At 43.3% G+C, this 19,875-nt stretch overlaps 1 protein-coding gene across 2 annotated transcripts in view; it reads left to right on the top strand.

Moving 5' to 3' along the window:
- The window catches only part of GOLIM4 (golgi integral membrane protein 4), a 199,570-nt gene extending 181,419 nt beyond the window's left edge, over positions 1 to 18,151 (top strand). For both annotated transcript variants that reach the window (XM_063916197.1, XM_063916196.1), the window contains 3 exons: positions 328 to 396; positions 8,711 to 8,776; positions 10,364 to 18,151. In XM_063916197.1, coding sequence (XP_063772267.1) covers positions 328 to 396; positions 8,711 to 8,776; positions 10,364 to 10,513 — 285 coding nt within the window. In that variant the 3' untranslated portion in view covers positions 10,514 to 18,151. The remainder of the gene's footprint in view (positions 1 to 327; positions 397 to 8,710; positions 8,777 to 10,363) is intronic.
- The last annotated feature ends 1,724 nt before the right edge of the window (positions 18,152 to 19,875 follow it).

Raw genomic sequence — 19,875 nt, 5'->3', positions numbered from 1 at the left:
CCCTCCCTCCACGCGTCCTAAACATAACCCTCCCTCCCCGCAGCCTAAAACTAACCCTCCCTCCCCACAGCCTATAAATAACCCTCCCCAGCATACTTCTGTACAGGATCCTGGTGGTCGGTATTCTGACAGGTGTTAGAATTCCGGCACAAGCATCGTGACCACCGGGATCCCGAACGCTGGCATTGTGACTACATCCTGTTTGCAACACTACTTTAAATTTGCGTAAGAGAATTGAGGTATAAATTGTGTGGCAATCTCCCCTATTAGTATGCTGCCTGCATTTCCATGTGATTCAATAATGATATTGTTGTTTGTTTGTTAAAGATGGCTGGGAATCCTGACCAGCAAGAGGATAATGTTGATGAACAGTACCAGGAGGAAGGAGAGGAGGAGGTATTGTCATTATTTGTTAACACTACACCAGAAAAGTGAGTAAAATAACAAAATGCAGTATTCCAGACAGAGTGCTTTTACACACATGATTAACATCTGTTATTTAAAAGGTGTGAGAAGTAAAAAACAGACCAATTTATACAAGAGTCCAGTGACTGCAGCTCATTTCCTGACTGGCAGAGTAACATGTGCATCCAGACTATTTGGGACAAGTGAATTGATTGCTTGTTTGACTGCAGTACTGAAATTCATCTTTTATGCAAATATATCAGACATAGTTCCAATACTACAGCCATGGCCAAAAGTTTTGAGACTGACCCAAATATTAATTTTCACAAAATCTGCTGCCTCAGATTTTTTGATGATAGTTTGCACATACTCCAGAATGTCATGAAGAGTGATCAGATGAATTGCAATTTATTGCAAAGTCCATCTTTGCCATGACAATGAACTTAAACCCAAAAACATTTCCACTGCATTTCAGCCCTGCCACAAAAGGACCAGCTGACATCATGTCAGTGATTCCCTCCTTAACACAGGTGAGAGTGATAACGAGGACAAGGCTGGAGATCACTCTGTCATGCTGATTGAGTTAGAATAACAGACTGGAAGCTTTAAAAGGAGGGTGGTGCTTTAAAACTCTGGGGCAGATGTATTAACATGGAGAAGGCATAAGGAAGTGATAAACCAGTGATGTGTGCAAGGTGATAAATGAACCAGCCAATCAGCTCCAATATGAAAATTAACAGTTAGGAGCTGATTGGCTGGTGCATTTATCACCTTGCACATATCACTGATTTATCACTTCCTTATGCCTTCTCCAGGTTAATACATCTGCCCCATTGTTCTTCTTCTTAACCATGGTTACCTGCAAGGAAACACGTGCAGTCATCATTGCTTTGCACAAATAGGGCTTCACAGGCAAGGATATTGCTGCTAGTAAGATTGCACCTAAATCAACAATTTATCGGATCATCAAGAACTTCAAGGAGAGAGGTTCAGTAGTTGTGACGAAGGCTAAAAGGCACCCAAGAAGATCCAACAAGCGTCAGGATCGTCTCCTAAAGTTGATTCAGCTGCAGGATGGGGGCACTACCAGTGCAGATCTTGCTCAGGAATGGCAACAGATATGTGAGAGTGCATTTGCATGCACAGTGAGGCGAAGACTTGGAGGATGGCCTGGTGTCATGAAGGGCAGCAAAGAAGCCAATTCTCTCCAGGAAAAACATCAGGGACAGACTGATATTCTGCAAAAGGTACAGGGATTGGACTGCTGAGGACTGGGGTAAAGTAATTTTCTCAGATGAATCCCCATTCATATTGTTTGGGGCATCTGGAAAACCACTTCTCCGGAGAAGGAAAGTTGAGCACTACCATCGGTTCTGTGTCATGCCAGCAGTAAAGCATCCTACGACCATTCATGTGGGGGGTTGCTTCTCAGCCAAGGGAATGGGCTCACTCACAATTTTGCCTAAGAACACAGCCATGAATAAAGAAGGGTACGAAAATATTCTCCAAGAGCAACTTCTCCCAACCATCTAAGAACAGTTTGGTGATGAACAATGCCTTTTCCAGCATGATGGCACACCTTGCCATAAGGCAAAAGTGATATCTAAGGGACACGGGGAACAAAACATTGAAATTTTGGGTCCATGGCCAGGAAACTCCTCAGACCTTAATCCCATTGAAATCTTGTGGTCAGTCCTCAAGAGGCGGGTGGACAAACAAAAACCCACAAATTCTTGATTAGTTAAGAATGGTCAACACTGCAAATAATGTTAATAAAAGCCTTTCACACTTATGAAATGCTTGTAATTTTATTTCGGTATACCATAGTAACATCTGACAAAAAGGTCTGAAAACACTGAAGCAGCAAACTTTGTGAAAACCAATACTTGTGTCATTCTCAAAACTTTTGGCCATGGCTGTACAAGAGCCTTGTACATTCATTTACATTTTTAAGTTATGCTCGATTTTTCAATATTTTATTTATGGTTATATACTAAATTATCTGTCATCTTATTCACAACCATGCAAGCTGACGTTTGCTTAGGCTTGATACTTCATCTGTGCTTCAGTTATAGAACCCTATGTCTGCTTACCCTGTTAATATGAGCGCATCAAGACTTTGGATTTTGTAAAATTAGCATTGTCAGCAAAAGACTTCAGTTGGGAAAATATGGACACTCCTGGGAAAACCAGGACACTTGGGAGCCCTATATTTCTAATGTATACTGCATTTAATGGGCAAATAGCAGTGGACTAGTGGCATATCTATAATGGCTGCAAATTCACACCCTGCTCTCATTTCTTTAATACTTAACCTCTCCAGAGTCTTGCCGCAGCAATGCTGCACAAACCATGGGGTAAATGGGCAATGCACCATTTCCCCGGAGAAGTGCGTACTGGACTCTGGTACAGTGCTAGGGTTTCCTAATGAGTCCCACTAGAGTATGGGGGGGACTGATGGAGACTACACAAGCCCCCTCCTCTTAATACGCCCCTACAGTGGACCCTCAGTAGCTGAATGCTTGGCAACACAAGTCTATATAGCATATAGGTACAGCATTGTTGGGTGAAGGACATCAGTTTGTGAAAAAAAATAAGAATTTACTCACCGGTAATTCTATTTCTCGTAGTCCGTAGTGGATGCTGGGTACTCCGTAAGGACCATGGGGAATAGACGGGCTCCGCAGGAGACTGGGCACTCTATCTGGTGTGCACTGGCTCCTCCCTCTATGCCCCTCCTCCAGACCTCAGTTAGGGAAACTGTGCCCGGAAGAGCTGACACTACAAGGAAAGGATTTGGAATCCAGGGTAAGACTCATACCAGCCACACCAATCACACCGTACAACTCGTGATAACTATACCCAGTTAACAGTATGAATAACAACTGAGCCGATGGCTCATAACAATAGCCCTTTACTTAAGCAATAACTATATACAAGTATTGCAGAAAATCCACACTTGGGACGGGCTCCCAGCATCCACTACGGACTACGAGAAATAGAATTACCGGTGAGTAAATTCTTATTTTCTCTGACGTCCTAGTGGATGCTGGGTACTCCGTATGGACCATGGGGATTATACCAAAGCTCCCAAATGGGCGGGAGAGTGCGGATGACTCTGCAGCACCGCATGAGCAAACTCAAGGTCCTCCTCAGCCAGGGTATCAAACTTGTAGAATTTTGCAAACGTGTTTGATCCCGACCAGGTAGCAGCTCGGCAAAGTTGTAAAGCCGAGACCCCTCGGGATGCCGCCCAAGAAGAGCCCACCTTCCTCGTGGAATGGGCTTTGACTGATTTAGGATGCGGCAGTCCAGCCGCAGAATGAGCAAGTTGAATCGTGCAACAGATCCAGCGAGCAATAGTCTGCTTTGAAGAAGGAGCACCCAGCTTGTTGGGTGCATGCAGGATAAACAGCGAGTCAGTTTTTCTGACTCTAGCCGTCCTGGAAACATATTTTCAGGGCCCGGACTACATCCAGCAACTTGGAAGCCTCCAAGTCCCGAGTAGCCACAGGTACCACAATAGGTTGGTTCAAATGGAACGCTGATACCACCTTAGGGAGAAATTGGAGACGAGTCCTCAATTCTGCCCTGTCCATATGGAAGATCAGATAGGGGCTTTTGCATGACAAAGCCGCCAATGCTGACACACGCCTAGCTGAAGCCAAGGCCAAAAGCATGACCACTTTCCACGTGAGATATGTCAACTCCACGGTCTGAAGTGGCTCAAACCAATGTGATTTGAGGAAATCCAACACAACGTTGAGATCCCAAGGTGCCACTGGGGGCACAAAAGGGGGCTGAACATGCAGCACTCCCTTAACAAACGTCTGAACTTCAGGCAGAGAAGCCAGTTCTTTTTGAAAGAAAATAGACAGGGCCGAAATCTGGACTTTAATGGATCCCAATTTTAGGCCCATAGTCACTCCTGACTGTAGGAAGTGCAGAGATCGACCCAGCTGAAATTCTTCTGTTGGGGCCTTCATAACCTCACACCAAGCAACATATTTTCGCCATATGCGGTGATAATGTTTTGCTGTCACATCCTTCCTAGCTTTTATCAGCGTAGGAATGACTTCAACCGGAATGCCCTTTTCCATCAGGATCCGGCGTTCAACCGCCATGCCGTCAAACGCAGCCGCGGTAAGTCTTGGAACAGACAGGGCCCCTGCTGTAGCAGGTCCCGTCTGAGAGGCAGAGGCCAAGGGTCCTCTGAGATCATTTCTTGTAGTTCCGGGTACCAAGTCCTTCTTGGCCAATCCGGAACGATGAGTATAGTTCTTACTCCTCTCTTTCTTATTATCCTCAGTACCTTTGGTATGAGAGGAAGAGGAGGGAACACATAAACCGACTGGTACACCCACGGTGTCACTAGAGCGTCCACAGCTATCGCCTGAGGGTCCCTTGACCTGGCGCAATATCTTTTTAGCTTTTTGTTGAGGCGGGACGCCATCATGTCCACCTGTGGCCTTTCCCAACGATTTACAATCATCTGGAAGACTTCTGGATGAAGTCCCCACTCTCCCGGGTGGAGGTCGTGCCTGCTGAGGAAGTCTGCTTCCCAGTTGTCCACTCCCGGAATGAACACTGCTGACAGAGCTATCACGTGATTTTCCGCCTATCGGAGAATCATTGTGGCTTCTGCCATCGCCATCCTGCTTCTTGTGCCGCCCTGTTGGTTTACATGGGCGACCGCCGTGATATTGTCTGACTGAATCAGCACCGGCTGGTTTTGAAGCAGGGGTCTTGCCTGACTTAGGGCATTGTAAATGTCCCTTAGTTCCAGAATATTTATGTGTAGGGAAGCTTCCTGACTCGACCATTGTCCTTGGAAGTTTCTTCCCTGAGTGACTGCCCCCCAACCTCGGAGGCTTGCATCCGTGGTCACCAGGATCCAATCCTGTATGCCGAATCTGCGGCCCTCGAGAAGATGAGCACTCTGCAGCCACCACAGCAGAGACACCCTGGCCCTCGGGGACAGGGTGATCAGCCGATGCATCTGAAGATGCGATCCGGACCACTTGTCTAACAGATCCCACTGAAAGATCCGTGCATGGAACCTGCCGAATGGAATTGCCTCATAAGAAGCTACCATCTTTCCCAGGACACGCGTGCAGTGATGCACAGACACCTGTTTTGGTTTTAGGAGGTCTATGACCAGAGATGACAACTCCTTGGCCTTCTCCTCCGGGAGAAACACTTTCTTCTGTTCTGTGTCCAGAATCATACCCAGGAACAGCAGACGCGTCGTAGGAACCAGCTGCGACTTCGGGATATTCAGAATCCAGCCGTGCTGTTGAAGCACTTCCTGAGCTAGTGCTACTCCGACCAACAACTGCTCCCTGGACCTCGCCTTTATAAGGAGATCGTCCAAGTACAGGATAATTATAACTCCCTTTTTTCGAAGGAGTATCATCATTTCGGCCATTACTTTGGTAAATACCCTCGGTGCCGTGGACAGACCAAACGGCAACGTCTGGAATTGGTAATGGCAGTCCTGTACCACAAAACGGAGGTACACCTGGTGAGGTGGGTAAATGGGGACATGTAGGTAAGCATCCTTGATGTCCAGTGATACCATGTAATCCCCCTCTTCCAGGCTTGCAATAACCGCCCTGAGCGATTCCATTTTGAACTTGAACTTCCTTATATAAGTGTTCAAGGATTTCAAATTTAGAATGGGTCTCACCGAACCGTCTGGTTTCGGTACCACAAACATTGTGGAATAGTAACCCTGTCCCTGTTGAAGGAGGGGAACTTTGATTATCACCTGCTGGAGGTACAGCTTGTGAATTGCCGCCAGTACTACCTCCCTGTCCTGGGGAGTAGCTGGCAAGGCTGATTTGAGGTAACGGCGAGGGGGAGACGTCTCGAATTCCAGCTTGTATCCCTGAGATACCACTTGTAGAACCCAGAGATCCACCTGTGAGCGAACCCACTGGTCGCTGAAGTTCCGGAGACGGGCCCCCACCGCACCTGGCTCCACATGTGGAGCCCCAGCGTCATGCGGTGGACTTAGTGGAAGCAGGGGATGATTTTTGTTCTTGGGAACTGGCTGTATGGTGCAGCTTTTTCCCTCTACCCCTGCCTCTGGGCAGAAAGGACGCGCCTCTAACTCGCTTGCCTTTCTGAGGCCGAAAGGACTGTACTTGATAATACGGTGCTTTCTTAGGCTGTGAGGGAACCTGAGGTAAAAAAGTCGACTTCCCAGCTGTTGCTGTGGATACGAGGTCTGAAAGACCGTCCCCAAACAATTCCTCACCCTTATAAGGCAAAATTTTCATGTGCCTTTTAGAATCAGCATCACCTGTCCACTGCCGAGTCCATAATACTCTCCTGGCAGAAATGGACATTGCATTAATTCTAGATGCCAGCCGGCAAATGTCCCTCTGTGCATCTCTCATATATAAGACTACGTCTTTAATATGCTCTATCGTTAGCAATATAGTGTCCCTGTCCTGGGAATCAATGTTATCAGACAGGGAATCAGACCACGCTGCTGCAGCACTACACATCCATGCTGAAGCAATAGCAGGTCTCAGTATAGTACCTGAGTGTGTATACACAGACTTCAGGATAGCCTCCTGCTTTCTATCTGCAGGCTCCTTTAAGGCGGCAGTATCCTGAGAAGGCAGTGCCACCTTTTTTGATAAGCGTGTGAGCGCCTTGTCCACCTTAGGGGATGTCTCCGAGCGTAACCTATCCGTTGGCGGGAAAGGGTACGCCAGTAGTAACCGCTTAGAAATTACTAGTTTCTTATCTGGGGAACACCACGCTTCTTCACACAGTTCATTCAACTCATCAGATGGGGGAAAAGTCACTGGCTGCTTTTTCTCCCCAAACATAATACCCTTTTTTGTGGTAACCGGGTTTATGTCCGCAATGTGTAAAACATCTTTCATAGCCGTAATCATACATCGGATGGCCCTTGTGGACTGTACATTTATCTCATCCTCGTCGACACTGGAGTCAGACTCCGTGTCGACATCTGTGTCTGCCATCTGAGTCAGCGGGCGTTTTTGAGCCCCTGATGGCCTCTGAGACGCCTGGGCAGGTGCGGGCTGAGATGCCGACTGTCCCATGGCTGTCACGTCGTCAAACCTTTTATGTAAGGAGTTGACACTGTCGGTTAAAACCTTCCACATATCCATCCACTCCGGTGTCGGCCCCGCAGGGGGCGACATCACACTTATCGGCTCCTGCTCCGCCTCCACGTAACCCTCCTCATCAAACATGTCGACACAGCCGTACCAACACACCGCACACACACAGGGAATGCTCTGACTGAGGACAGGACCCCACAAAGTCCTTTGGGGAGACAGAGAGAGAGTATGCCAGCACACACCACAGCGCTATATAATCAGGGATTTACACTAACAAAAGCGATTTTCCCTATAGCTGCTTTTATATATAGTTTGCGCCTAAATTTAGTGCCCCCCCTCTCTTTTTTACCCTTGATGCCTGGAAACTGCAGGGGAGAGCCTGGGGAGCTGTCTTCCAGCGGAGCTGTGAAGAGAAAATGGCGCCGGTGTGCTGAGGAAGATAGCCCCGCCCCTTCTCGGCGGACTTCTCCCGCTTTTTTATCTGTATAATGGTGGGGGATTATGCACATATACAGCTTAAAAGCTGTATTATGTGTCAATTAGCCATGTAAGGTACTCTAATTGCTGCCCAGGGCGCCCCCCCCAGCGCCCTGCACCCATCAGTGACCGGAGTGTGTGGTGTGCATAGGGAGCAATGGCGCACAGCTGCAGTGCTGTGCGCTACCTTAATGAAGACCGAAGTCTTCAGCCGCCGATTTTCAGGATTCTTCTGTCTTCTGGCTCTGCAAGGGGGACGGTGGCGCGGCTCCGGGACCGGACGATCGAGGTCGGGCCCTGTGTTCGATCCCTCTGGACCTAATGGTGTCCAGTAGCCTTAGAAGCCCAAGCTAGCTGCAAGCAGGTAGGTTTGCTTCTCTCCCCTCAGTCCCTCGTAGCAGTGAGTCTGTTGCCAGCAGATCTCACTGAAAATAAAAAACCTAACAAATACTTTCTTTTTCTAGAAGCTCAGGAGAGCCCCTAGTGTGCAACCAGCTCGGGCCGGGCACAGATTCTAACTGAGGTCTGGAGGAGGGGCATAGAGGGAGGAGCCAGTGCACACCAGATAGTACCTAATCTTTCTTTTAGAGTGCCCAGTCTCCTGCGGAGCCCGTCTATTCCCCATGGTCCTTACGGAGTACCCAGCATCCACTAGGACGTCAGAGAAAAACAATTTTAAATGAGACACTAGTGTGTCAGTGTAATGGTTTCCTGTATGTATCTAGGTCCAGGAAGATCTAACAGAAGAAAGAAAAAGGGAACAAAATGCTGAAGATCCATATGGGGAAAATGTAAGATTTATTGAGAGAAAGTACCTTGTGACTTAAATACAATGTTTTTTATATGAAATCTACTCCAAATAATATTTTTGACAGTGAACCTTCACACATACAACTACATAGAGTATGTCCAATGCCTGGGTTCCCCACCTTCTGCTGCTGCACCAGGCGCTTCTTGGCTAGCAGCTACAAGTTGAGTGAGTGTAAGTTTTCTCCATTGCAGTGTTCTTGCTGTAGGACAGCTGCTCTGACTTGTCCAGTCCATTCAATAACAGCATTTCAATGCAGGCAAACTTTTGTCAACTAGCCCCGGTAAAGCATCAAGGGCCGCATCAGCTGGTATTTTCTGTTCTTTGGAGCATCCTTACTGAGACCATGTAGTTAAATATTATTATTTATTAACCGTTTCATATACTGTATAGCGCAGTAAATTCCGTTGTGCTTTACAATGCAACAGTTCAACTAATTGGGGAGGAAAATGTACTGGCAAAACATTGTTCTCCTTTAACGTATTGACAAAATCACTATAATGCTCAAGTTACTTAACTAACACAAATCAGAGAATGATTTAAACGGTAACTTTACAAAAACTCATCATAAACTGAATTTGCTGTAAGTCTGAGTGGCATACTGTAAGGCAGTACCCAGTAACCCAGTTTTCCTCTCTGAACCTTTGTTCTGGCACAGCTAGCACACGAGTTCCTTGGGCGTTTTATACTTTGCAGATGTCACACATGGCTGTAACTGCAGTGAGCAGAAAGTCACATTGCCATCCTGCAAGGAACCATCTGCAGCCTCTTTCTGTTGAGATTCTTTCCTTCTAGTATCACTTCTGCTCTGTGAGATGGAGAAAGGGGCAAGTGATAAAAGATCTCAGCATCAGTAGACTGTTACTTTGTGTAACATAATTATCTATATGTCCCATTAAAGGGTTACTTGTGAATATAGATTACATTGTCATGGAAACAAATTAAGAAATGATAGCGTAATGTTATAAAGATAGTGATAAATTAATGAAACAATTATTATGATGATTGGAGTCTGATTTAATTGCCATTATGTCATTAAAAAATTCTCATAAACATACAACATCTAATAAAATAATATATAGTCAGTATGTAATCAATATAACAACATCGGGTTAAGGTTATATCTTAAGGTGCATGTGGCTTAAAATGAGTTGTCTCCTAGCTAATGAAGTTCCAGAAATCATTTAAAGTTATAGCTATAAAATATGGCCCTGCCCATGAAGATTATGGAGTTTTTTAGTGATGAATACTTAAGAGTAAACTTGCGGGGTAGTCAAAATAATGGAAATCCCCCATGTATATATGGCTCCTGTGACTGCAGATTTGTCTATCTCCATTGGTTGCTGGGATGATGTATATTAGGACAGCTCTAGACAGAGCAGAACAGATATGTGTCTCCCCACAGTATGAGACTAAACGCCTCTGCCGATGGATAGTTTCACTCCAGACAATGTTGTCATGTGACCCACGCCTTTGTCACAGATCTTGGTTTTGCACACCACTTTGAGCAGGCAGCTAGTGCAATGAAACATGATTTCACTTACTGATCTCTAATATTGCTTCCTGTCAGGATGGGGGAAAACAGATTGGGGCAGAGCGGAATCGTGAAGCGCTGCATGAAGAGCGAAAAGAAAACCATGAGGATAACTATGAAGAAGAGGAGGAAGAGGAGGAGGAGGGAGTACCTGGAGCAAAAAGCAAGCGTCGGGCAGAAATGTGATGTCCTTTATGTCCTGCTGCAAATTCCAAGCTGGCCTTTTTCTGTCCTGTCTTTTTATATTTTTGTATTAGAACACGAGAGATTTATATAAAAGCTGTATTTTATTACATGAAGCTTCTTTTATTAACTTTAGGCGTTGGCTACAATTTCAGAATGCAAAAGCTTTTATTAACAATCCATTCCTGTGAATGGAATGGAAATAGGTAGGAGATTTCGTCTCCTATGCACAACAAATGCAGTATACGGTAGTATTGAGTACTACCCTTTATAGGACAGTGAGTTTGTAGGTTCTGTGCCTTACATCCCTTTTTATAAGAGGGAGTTCAGACCTTTGGCCTGCTATATTTATTACTTGTAATATATCCCAGTAATCAAGGTCTTCCTGAAATAATTATGCAATGGTGATTGAAATAAACTTTAATGGGAATGAAGTGCATAAAGAGGAGTAACTCTGATTATGTGAAACTAACTGATCATATATTGGGTGTCATTTACAATTAAGAGCAAAGCAAAACTAAGGAGCAGATTTGCTCATGGTGACCCATGTTACAGTACAAGGGCTACAAATGTATTTATCATTGTTTCTACTTGTTGGGAAAAGACTGGCCTCTTTTACACAAATCATGGACAGCTTTATATGTGCAAGTGATTCCAACTCTGAATCTACCTGCTCGTCTAGCATTTGCCCTATGCTGTGTAACAGTGGTTTTGTAAAGATGGAAATGTGTATTTACTTTGCCACGAACTCAGGCCCAGTGTGTTGAAAATACATTTTTATACAGAATAGTAGTTATTGTAACTGCTGTATGCCGTCATTGTATGTGCAGAAACCATACTTACCTTCTCTCCTGGAACAGCTGGAAGATTCCTGAATTTTGGGGAACTCTTCCAGACTTCCGAGAGAGTAGACCAGCTCCCGGAACATCCCGCATCCCTAGAGAAGTGGGCAGCTTGGGGGCTTGATGATGCGTTTTGTTGTGAATAGCAACATCATGACCTGCTACTCCATGCTGCACAATGTCCCGATTCCCCGCACCATACAATCTTTCACCTCTGACCTGGGCTTCTCCTCCGGTGTCTCCTGGGAAAGTATTCTGCATATATAGCATATCCACACAGCAATTATCTCTGCTGTCTAAATTAATATATTTTCTATAGTCAAAAGTACAATCAGAAAATAATGGAAAGGTCGGCTGTTCTGTCTGATATGTCCATTTGCTTAAACCACAGCACATGGAGAACTGTTTCTTAAATGTTATCTATTACTGAATGGAAAACTAAACCACAAGACTGACATTTCCATTGATCAGTTAGGAAGGTAAATTGTTTAGTTTCGAAAAAGAAAAAAAAAATGAAAGCAAGGTTATACAGTTCTGCCACCATCTACATTCAGATAAAGCTCCTTACACATATTTAGGACACAGTTATAAATGGTTATGCTGTATAACAAATAGAGATGAGCGGGTTCAGATTTACTCGGTTCTTTACACAAGAATTATCGCCATTTCTTATTTTCTAGATATTTCTTATTGGTTAACCAAAACACGTGATGTCCGATAGCCAATAAGGAGATTCAGGTAAATCCGAGTAAAACCGAACCCGCTCATCTCTAGTAACAAAGGTCTCATTACAAGTCATACCTAGAACTAGTTATGCTCTGCTTGGTGTAGGAATTCAGAACAGAATCCGTGCAGAACAGTTCTGTTTGATTGTAGACTTGTAGTCATAGAAGCTCTGGCTTGGCACTTGTGTAGCCAGAGAAGCATCTCTCTCCTAAGTAATAGAACAGACAGCATTCTGTGCAAAATATATGGTTTATTTCAGTTTTTCATTAATGCTCAGATTATATTGTACTGTCTAAAGGTGTCTTATTAATATTAGCTTTGTTTTTCCTTATGACAATCTCAGTATATAATGAATTATCCTGAATATTTATGCACTGTACTCTACTCATCCATGATCATTCCTCAAATTCAGGAATAGGAGCTGTGTACTGACACTACAAAGTGTTTGTCTGTTATGTTGCTCTCACATATCACACATTGCTAGACAACTTGGCACTACTGAATGTGAGATGCTTGGAAGAATTTTCATGTACTGTACAGACTGGCAGGGTATAAGTTACGTGAAATTTATACAAAATAAGTTCTCCATCGCATTTACAGTATAATGGCACAATAAACTCTCAATCTAGTGTTTCCAATTGTATTTCAGTTTGGGAGTTGATTATATTTCAGACTGTAATTGCCTTAAATGGCCATTTTATTGCAAAACTTTTTAACTCTTATCTTTTCTTAATTTAAAAAACAAAAGCAAAGGTACTTCCATGTCAGAATGGGGCGTTGTGAAGCCAGGCATGTGTTAAATTATTTTGAAAGTAATTTTAATACTGGATGGTGTATCTTACACCTCCCCCCTTCCCCCATTTTTTTACATGGTAATCACTTCTCCCCTTCAAGGTAGTACAGGAATAATTGAGTAGAATACAAAATGCTTATACTGAGCATTTACTGAGAAAGAAAGAAAGGCCCCTTTCATACTTCCACTCTTCAACAGTCTTTGTTGGTAAATGGAAATTGACCCAAAGTGCTTAAGAGTTTCAATGAAACGCATTCTATGCCAGCTCTGTCTGTTACTTGTGTGTGCGCTAACAGCAGTGAATAATACACTGAGGCTGTGCTGAGTAGTGTATGGGGATTACTAACAATGCATAGGTGAGCTCTGTTACAAATGGAACTTGCACAGCTTTCTACCTTAGCAGTCTGGAGCATTGAAGTCACAATGCTGTTAATAACTCTCTACTGTTTCCAACATGGACTTTTTATTTCCACCGATTTGCATTAAATAATCCCCAAAGAAGAATGTCAGCGTATTCTTAACAAGTATATATAATTGAAACAAAAATAAACATACTGAAACCTGGGTCACAGATTGTTTAAGTACCGGCGCTTAAATCAATTAGATGTGTATCAGTGTTCCAGTTGCTGAGTGAACAGAGCCTGCCAAGCTATGTATATTGAAATGAAACAAATAAATATAGAAAAAAACACTGCACTTGGAACACCAGTGTTCCAAGCGCAGTGTTTTTTCTATATTTATTTGTATTCTTAACAAGGACAAATTAGTCTGTAGTCAACTAAAACCAGGCCACAATGTTATGCGTGATTGGCCTCCATGTTTCTTACACCAGTCCTAAAATCTTTACCTGTAATAATCCGCTATCACATTGGAACATTATGATAGATCACAGTTTTTCAGTGGTCCTTTCACTGTGTCAGTGATGCTGATGAATCCCCATTAATTGTGTCCGTATTGGAAGTACTGTGTGTATACCTTTTCTTATAAAGTTTAGAACGATAATGACTGCTGTATATTGTTGATTCAAAGTGCTTTCTGATCAGCAGCAATTCAGATTATGCAAGTGTATTTACATTCTGTAAATGATTGGTGGTATTTCTAAAATAATACCCTTTACCTCAGATATTGATAACTATTGTGCACAAATCAGCAGTCTCTGAAATGGTACTTAACTGGAGTTGGTTTGCACATAATGATTTTAATATATATTTATAGATAATTGGATGTCATAGGGACAGGCTGAGGAACATACAGTATATTGTAACATGGATCAGCGAGATATACTTTCTCTGATCCTTCATATATATTCTATGATCATTTGACTGATGTTCTGTCAAAATCTTTTTTATTAATCTGCTGTAATACGATCTTAATGTGGTTATTGTACAGATCTCTTGTTAACCAAAAATTAACAAAGCTTCTAAAAAGGCGTAGGCAATTAGTGGCATGCTGGGACTTGCAGTCACTTGTTGCATGCAGTGCCACATTTTTCCCTACCTTTCTATTAAACATGCTGCACATTATTCTCCAATTTCTTATAAAGAATACATACAGTATTTACTGCCTCACAGCACTGGGATCATGTATGTTCTCCCTGTGTTTGCATGGTTTCCCTCCAGATTCTCCATTTTCTTTCCACGCATACATGCTATCATAGGTTAATTAGCTTCTGGCAAGAAAAGAAAAAAATGAACTGTAGCATGCGTCTGTTGTAGAGACTATAGCTTGTAAGATCCACTGGGGCAGCGACTGATTTAAATGACTAAATATTGTCTGTAAAGCGCTTTATAATACAGTGCATCCTGAAAGTATTCACATTGCTTCACTTTTTCCACCTTTTCTTATCTTACAGCCTTATTCCAAAATGGGATAAATTTATTTTTTCCCCTCAAAATTATACACACAATAATGACACAAAATGACAATGTGAAAAAGGTTTTTTTTTTTGAGATTTTTGCAAATTTATTAAAATTAAAAAAACGAAGAAATCACATGTACATAAGTATTCACAGCCTTTGCTCAATATTTGTTGATGCACCTTTGGCAGCAATTACAGCCTCAAGTCTTTTGGAATATGATGCCACAAGCTTGGCACACCTATCTTTGGGCAGTTTTGCCCATTCCTCTATGCAGCGCCTCTCAAGCTTCGTCAGGTTGGATGGGAAGCGTCGGTGCACAGCCATTTACAGATCTCTCTAGAGATGTTCAATCGGATTCAAGTCTGGACTCTGACTGGGCCACTCAAGGACATTCATAGAGTTGTCCTGAAGCCACTCCTTTGATATCTTGGCTGTGTGCTTAGGGTCGTTGTCCTGCTGAAAGATGAACCATCAGCCCAGTCTGAGGTCAAGAGCGATCTGGAGCAAGTTTTCACCCAGGTTGTCTCTGTACATTGCTACATTCATTTTTCCCTCTATCCTCACTAGTCTCCCAGTTCCTGCCATGGAAAAACATCCCCACAGCATGATGCTGCCACCACCATGCTTCACTGTAGGCATGGTATTGGCCTGGTAATGAGCGGTGCCTGGATTCCTCCAAACACAAAGCCTGGCAATCATGCCAAAGAGTTCAATCTTTGTCTCATCAGACCAGATAATTTTGTTTCTCATGGTCTGAAAGTCCTTCAGTTGCATTTTGTCAAACTTCAGGCGTGGCTTCCGTCTGGCCACTCTACCATACATGCCTGATTGGTGGATTGCTGCAGAGATGGTTATCCTTCTGGAAGGTTCTCCTCTCTCCACAGAGGAATGCTGCAGCTCTGACAGAGTGATCATCAGGTTCTTGGTCACCTCCCTGACTAGGGCCCTTCTCCCCCGATTGCTCAGTTTAGACGTCTGGCCAGCTCTAGGAAGAGTCCTGGTGGTTCCGAACTTATTCCATTTACAGATGATGGAGGCCACTGTGCTCATTGGGACCTTCAAAGCAGTAGATATTTTTCTGTACCCTTCCCCAGATTTGTGCCTCGAGACTATCCTGTCTCGGAGGTCTACAGACAATTTCTTTGACTTCATGCTTGGTTTGTGATCAGACATGCACTGTCCAAGAGTGGGACGTTTTATATAGACAATGTGTGGCTTTCCAAATCATGTCCAGTCAACTTAATTTACCACAGGTGGACTCCAAATAATCTGTAGGAACATCTCAAGGATGATCAGTGGAAACAGGATGCACCTGAGCTCAATTTTGAGCTTCATGGCAAAGGCTGTGAATACTTATGTACATGTGATTTCTTCATTTTATATTTTTAATAAATTTACAAAAATCGCAACAAAAACTTTTTTCACATTGTCATTACGGGGTATTGTGTATGTAGAATTTTGAGGGAACTATGAATTTATTCCATTTTGGATTACATAACAAAATGTGAAAAAAGTGAAGTGCTGTGAATACTTTCCAGATGCACTGTATGTATGTGCTACATAAATAACCACAGCTTGAGTCTTCCATATCCGGAAATCCGATATCCAAAATATTCTGAAATCCAACATTTTTTGAATGTGATTAGAATAGTGACACCTTTTGGTTTTTGATGGTTTGGTGTACACAACAATGCACATTATCGATAATGTATAAAATGACCTTCAGGCTACGTGTATAAGGTTTATATGAAATATAAATGCTTTCTGTATATAGACTTGGGCCCCATCCCGAATATATCTCATTATCGCATGCAAATATTCCCAGATACGGAATCCAAAATACTTCTAGTCCCCAGCATTTAGGATATGGAAGTCTCATCCTGTAGTAAAAATATTTCTGTGTGTGTGTGTGGGGGGGGGGGGGGGGTAACCAATTCTGTGGAATGAACCATAAATGCCTTGCTGAGTTTCAACTTGATGCCATAACTTTAGTAGTAGTTCTGACACAGTGATACATACTGAACATTCTATTTTATTCTAAGAGAGGTATCAAAATCTGTCACAATCGGAGATTCGTAATATTCATTACACTACTAGTTTATGTAAAACACTGTAAAATAAGGTATATAGCTGAAGTGAACAGCACTGGGTTTTTTTCTCCTGTTGATTCAACTGGAACACAAGTCATACTAATTATTTTGTGTTTTTAAAGTGGTTTTCTATATTTACTATATCATTATTGTAACTTGCAGGATTTGCTTTATTCTCATCAGTCTCTAAAAACAAACCAATTAATGTATTTTGTACATTCAAATTAATATTAAGCAAAGCCACTGGCAGAATAGTTGATTAGTCTTGCCTATTATATTTGTAGGTATTTGATATATTTTCACATTGATTTCATTTATAAGAATAACCTATATGAAGGAACTATTAAACTAAAGGACAACCAGGAGCCAGGGGCTGGCTGTAATGCCGTCCGAGTTGGTCTGAAGGTGCTGGTGGCCGGCCAAACTCTGATTTTTTTTTTTTAAAGTGCAACTCAATTACAAGGCATGGTTGCCTTGTAATGATTGCCACTTTACAAAAAGTCATAGTTTGTCCGTCAAACCGCACCTCCGGCTAACTCGAACAGCATTACATCTGGCCCCAGTTATGAAAACAAGCTGTAGAACCATCCTTGTAATTACAGGTAAATTGAAAACGGTTTGGTTTAGTTCAGAACATGTTATATTTTGGGTCTTCCTGAGGTCTCAAATCAATTTGCATACTGAATTATATAAACTCTATTCAAAGGGGAATATTTGTTTGTGCAATTGTGTTTTCTTATGTCATCTTGTACATTTCCGTTAATTAAAAAAAAAAAAATACCAATTTGCAGTAATATGAAATAATGTATTTCGATAACATTTGTTTGACCCAGGTTTAAGAGTTTTAAGTGAGCACTCAAAATCAAGTTTCCTAGTAGTCCTAAAATTGTGACTAATTAAACAAATTGACCATCTGCAGATTTGCTTATCGCCTGTGTTAGTCTGTTAGTCTGGCATCAGGAATCGCACCACACCTATGCAACTTTACTGTTCATAATTCTGTTTTATAATGTGTGAGGTTTAGTTTGTTTCTTTAGGTGCTGCTGATAAACATAGGAAAGTTGCGTCTGTTTTTTATATCGACATGCAGGATATAAGTTGTCGATTTTCAGCATTTTATATTTAAAAATAAAAAGTTTGTCTTTGTTTTGTAAAATGTATAATATGTACATACGTATTTCAAAAAACAAAGATTTTTTTTGTATGTTTTTAGTTTGTCTTTTCATTGATCGTTCTGGCATTAAAGTTGTTCATCAGTCTAACACCAACAATGTTGCTACCTATATGAAGCAATAAATGATTTTACAACAATAAAATGTCTGTCGGGCTTTCATGCAGCTGTTGTGGGTTCTTATTTACAGAGGATATGTATCCGTATACGTCACAGCATTTTGTGTGGTCATAGCCGTTCTGTCTAGAAGATTGTGGTCATGCATTTCCTATACCACAATATGTTGAGGCAGACGATCTGTGCTGGGATTGTTTGAAAGATCTGCTGAACTGTGGGCAGAAAGTGCCATCACTCAAAGTCACATTTGTGTGGGAAAGAAAACCTAATTTCTTTTAAAACACATTTATTTTTTAGAAGTGTCTTAAATTATTTGTGTTGTTCTGGCAAAAGACTTACCGGTGCAGTCATTTTTTGTTTCTGTGCACCTCTAACTAAAAACTACTTTTTAGAAAGTTGTGTAAGCAAATGAGTGACTGTGGCTGGATAACGCAAGGGTTGAGATTACCTAAAGCAGTTTGGTCCGGCCCACCAGCTTGTGTCAGTGAGACACGCTGCCGCTCAGTCCGGCGGCAGCGTGTCTCAGCTGTCAGAACAGGGAGGAGAGCGCGGCTGTTGGGTGGGAGCGGCGGCGTGTAGTACTTCAAACCAGCAGCCGGTCCGTGAGCCAATCAGAGCTCGCGGACCGGCAGCCAATCAGGAGCCGCGGCTGCCGGTCCGCGAGCTCTGATTGGCTCTCGAACCGGCGGCTGGTTTGAAGTACTACACGCCGCCGCTCCCACCCGACAGCCGCGCTCTCCTCCGTGTCCCGCCGAAAGCACGGTAAGCAGCACGGAGGGGAGGGGGGAGGGCATTTGTATACCTGGCACTGTGGGGGCATCTGTATAACTGGCACTGTGAGGGGCATTTGTATACCTGGCACTGTGAGGGGCATTTTTATACCTGGCACTGTGGGGGGCATTTGTATACCTGGCACTGTGGGGGGCATTTGTATACCTGGCACTGTGGGGGGCATTTGTATACCTGGCACTGTGGGGGCATCTGTATAACTGGCACTGTGAGGGGCATTTGTATACCTGGCACTGTGAGGGGCATTTGTATACCTGGCACTGTGAGGGACATCTGTATACCTGGCACTGTGAGGGGCATTTGTATACCTGGCACTGTGGGGACATCTGTATACCTGGCACTGTGGGGGCATCTGTATACCTGGCACTGTGGGGACATCTGTATACCTGGCACTGTGGGGGCATCTGTATACCTGGCACTGTGGGGGGAATTTGTATACCTGGCACTGTGGGTGGCATTTGTATACCTGGCACTGTGGGGGCATCTGTATAATTGGCACTGTGAGGGGCATTTGCATACCTGGCACTGTGGGGGCATCTGTATACCTGGCACTGTGGGGACATCTGTATACCTGGCACTGTGGGGACATCTGTATACCTGGCACTGTGGGGGCATCTGTATACCTGGCACTGTGGGGGGCATTTGTATACCTGGCACTGTGGGGGCATTTGTATACCTGGCACTGTGGGGGCAATTGTGGATCTGGCACCGCACTATTGGGGGCATATGTGTATCACGTCCCATTTTAACTGGCCACACCCATTTTTTGGGCGCGTGCGCGCCTCCGGCGCGCGCACACACAGTACTTCTAAGGGGCAGACCTACTGGGGGGCAGGGTCATTTTTTAAGTTGAGAATTTTTGTATGGCCCCCGAAGGATTTTATAAATATCCAAATGGCCCTCGGTAGAAAAAAGGTTTCCCACCCCTGACCTAAAGGATAAAACAGTATGTTTTCAAAGCATCTACGTTTTATAAAC

This window comes from Pseudophryne corroboree, chromosome 4 (genome assembly GCF_028390025.1).
Source record: "Pseudophryne corroboree isolate aPseCor3 chromosome 4, aPseCor3.hap2, whole genome shotgun sequence".
NCBI classification, from domain to species: Eukaryota; Metazoa; Chordata; class Amphibia; order Anura; family Myobatrachidae; genus Pseudophryne; species Pseudophryne corroboree.
Note: the sequence above shows the minus strand (reverse complement) of the source record. Positions and strands in the feature narration are given on the sequence as shown.